Here is a 2,491-nt window from a genome sequence, read left to right as displayed (position 1 = left end):
TATTTTTCGCACACTCCGCACACGCCAATAAATATCCGCACAGCATGAATAAGATCCGTACTTCTCTACTGTAGCAAATTTTGCATGGTTCCATGTCGCATCGCTTGTCACCTTGGACAGATTGTTGTTCGCTGCTAGCTTCTCCTGATGCGGCACTTACTTCTGCGGTATTAGTTTCTTCAGAATAGATCGAGTTTTGAGAGCTTCCGCTAGCAATACTCTCAGCATCGATATTTTTCTCAATTTTCTCGTTCAATTTATTAATTTCAGATAATATGTTTTCCTAAAAAAATAAATAAATAAATAACTTAAAATTAATGTTATTATATCCAACACAATTATTTCATTATTTTTTAAATAGACGGGAATATTTATTACAAATATACAAATTGTACAATTCTAATAACAATATATTTTGTTAAATACTCACTGCTCGTATATCCCTCCCAGAAATGCTGATTAGAAATTCCGTCCCTTTAATTAAATACATATAAGGACAATCTAAGTTAGCGTGATATTCCCAAGGATCATTTTCTGGCGTCCAAAGTGTTAATCCTCCACAGTGACAGCACATTTGATAGCCACTTTCCGTGCAATAGAAACCGGCAGTTGCTAGTGTCTTTTTAGTTTGCGACATTGCTTCAGGCCATCTGTCGAACGAGGCTAATCTCACAGCATAACTGGCATATTCGGGATGCTGCGGTCTTAAGGCCATCGCTATCGCTATTGTCGCCTCCCAACTGACACTTTTGGGACGCTTCGGTCTTGAGGCCATGCCTCTCAATTTACAAATCACTAATCCTTCAGAGAAAGCCTCGTTAAATATTCCACTTTCAATTACATTTACGCCAGGCACAGATGCCGGATCTGTACCGATCGGCACGTTGTCGCACGGAATATTATGACTAAACAGACACCTCCGAGACCATCGTTGATGATAGGCCATCGGATTGTCATCCACCTGCCATTTGCCATATATTTCTATTGGACATTCGAAACATTTCACCTTGTCGCTCTCTCCAGTATAATAAAACCCAGCCGCCGCGAGTTTCTCTGGCTTTATCCATAAACCGCTTATCCATGGCCAATTTTTGAAACTTCTTAACCGAATGAACTCAAATCGATAATCTTCATATGTTTCGTCGAAAAATAAACGAGACCTTAATGGACAGGGCAAACGACTTTGAAGAATCGCGTGTTCGACGCATTCAGTCATGATCTTACTGTTTGTAAGGATGCCCTTGTGAACCTGTAAAGAAGAAATAAATATCAATAGATACTTAAATTTAAATATAATAACAATTTGTCAAAAAAATTTTACTCAAGGTATACTTAACTAACGATATAAACAATAAATACATTATTATTTAATTAATATTTAATTCAATATCCAGCATATATAATTCGGTTTTAACATACATTTTTTTTATTAAGCGGTTTGATAGATCATGGCATACTTTCTTTGTAAACTTTTTGAATTTTTGCAATATCTTAAAAATTGAAGAAAATATAATACACAAAAATGTGCTGTGACGTCATTTCTTATATAAGAAATGACGTCATATCCTTTGAAGTTGCCGTCATCAAAGAAACTTTAGCAAGCTATAAACTTTCTCAAATTTAGGTTTTTTTTTTTAAATTCAAAAAGTACTAAAAATCGGCTTAGATTCTCTACATTAATTATGGATACCGCTTAATAAAAAAAAAATGTTAAAACCGAATTGCTCTGTTTAAAAAATATGTCACTGTATATTGCAAATTATATAAAGCTTTTAAAAATGAAATAACAAAATTCAATTTAACGTGATTTTACAGTTATTTATCTCCTTCCAAACCAATATTCTTATCCGAAACATTTTTTGCCATAACTCTTACTTTTAGAAATAATCGTAACACTTTAAATGTCTCATTCTGTATATACTGACGATGACAAAAGTACAAAGCGTGTTGTTTTTATATTTGTTTTTAATTTAATTTTTAAATTAATATTTTAAACATTAAAATGCAATTCCTGTCTAATAAAGTTATTTACGTTTAAGATGATTAAGAAAATAACGTGAACACTTTGTAGTGTATTTCCCAGTTTGTATATGTTCATCATTATTTCGTCCATCCCCTGTATGTGTGTATGTGTACACTGCCCGTCAACGATTCCTTTTCTGAGGTAAGGGAGGAAACACCAAAGTTCTAGTGATTTTAATAGAAGTAATCAACAGCGTCTCTAGGCTTCTATGTTCTCCCCTTATCTCAGAAAAGGACGGATCGTTGACGGGTAGCGTACATATATACACACCGAATCTTTTATCAGTCTTTATAATGATGATAAGTAGAAAATTTTATAGCAGAATCCGCGGATTATTTATCACATAAATAAAGATACTACGACCAGTACGCTTGTAGAGTACGTTCAAACGCTTACGACATATGCCGCATATTTTCATATTTTTCGCACACTCCGCACACGCCAATAAATGTCTGCACGGCATAAATA

General features: G+C 34.1%; 1 protein-coding gene across 1 annotated transcript; it reads right to left on the bottom strand.

Moving 5' to 3' along the window:
* Window positions 1–7: 7 nt before the first annotated feature.
* Window positions 8–2,491, bottom strand: LOC112454645 (death-associated inhibitor of apoptosis 1-like; the record flags this gene model as incomplete). Its single annotated transcript, XM_025016146.1, has 3 exons — window positions 2,420–2,491; window positions 431–1,249; window positions 8–283 (listed from the first exon to the last, which is right to left on the bottom strand). Coding segments are annotated over exons 2-3 (1,062 nt in total), but the record flags the coding sequence as incomplete, so codon positions are not given.

The sequence above is a fragment of the Temnothorax curvispinosus genome, unplaced genomic scaffold, assembly GCF_003070985.1.
Source record: "Temnothorax curvispinosus isolate PA1 unplaced genomic scaffold, ASM307098v1 QBEX01005204.1, whole genome shotgun sequence".
Lineage (NCBI taxonomy): Eukaryota > Metazoa > Arthropoda > Insecta > Hymenoptera > Formicidae > Temnothorax > Temnothorax curvispinosus.
This window is presented reverse-complemented; position numbering and strand designations above follow the sequence as displayed.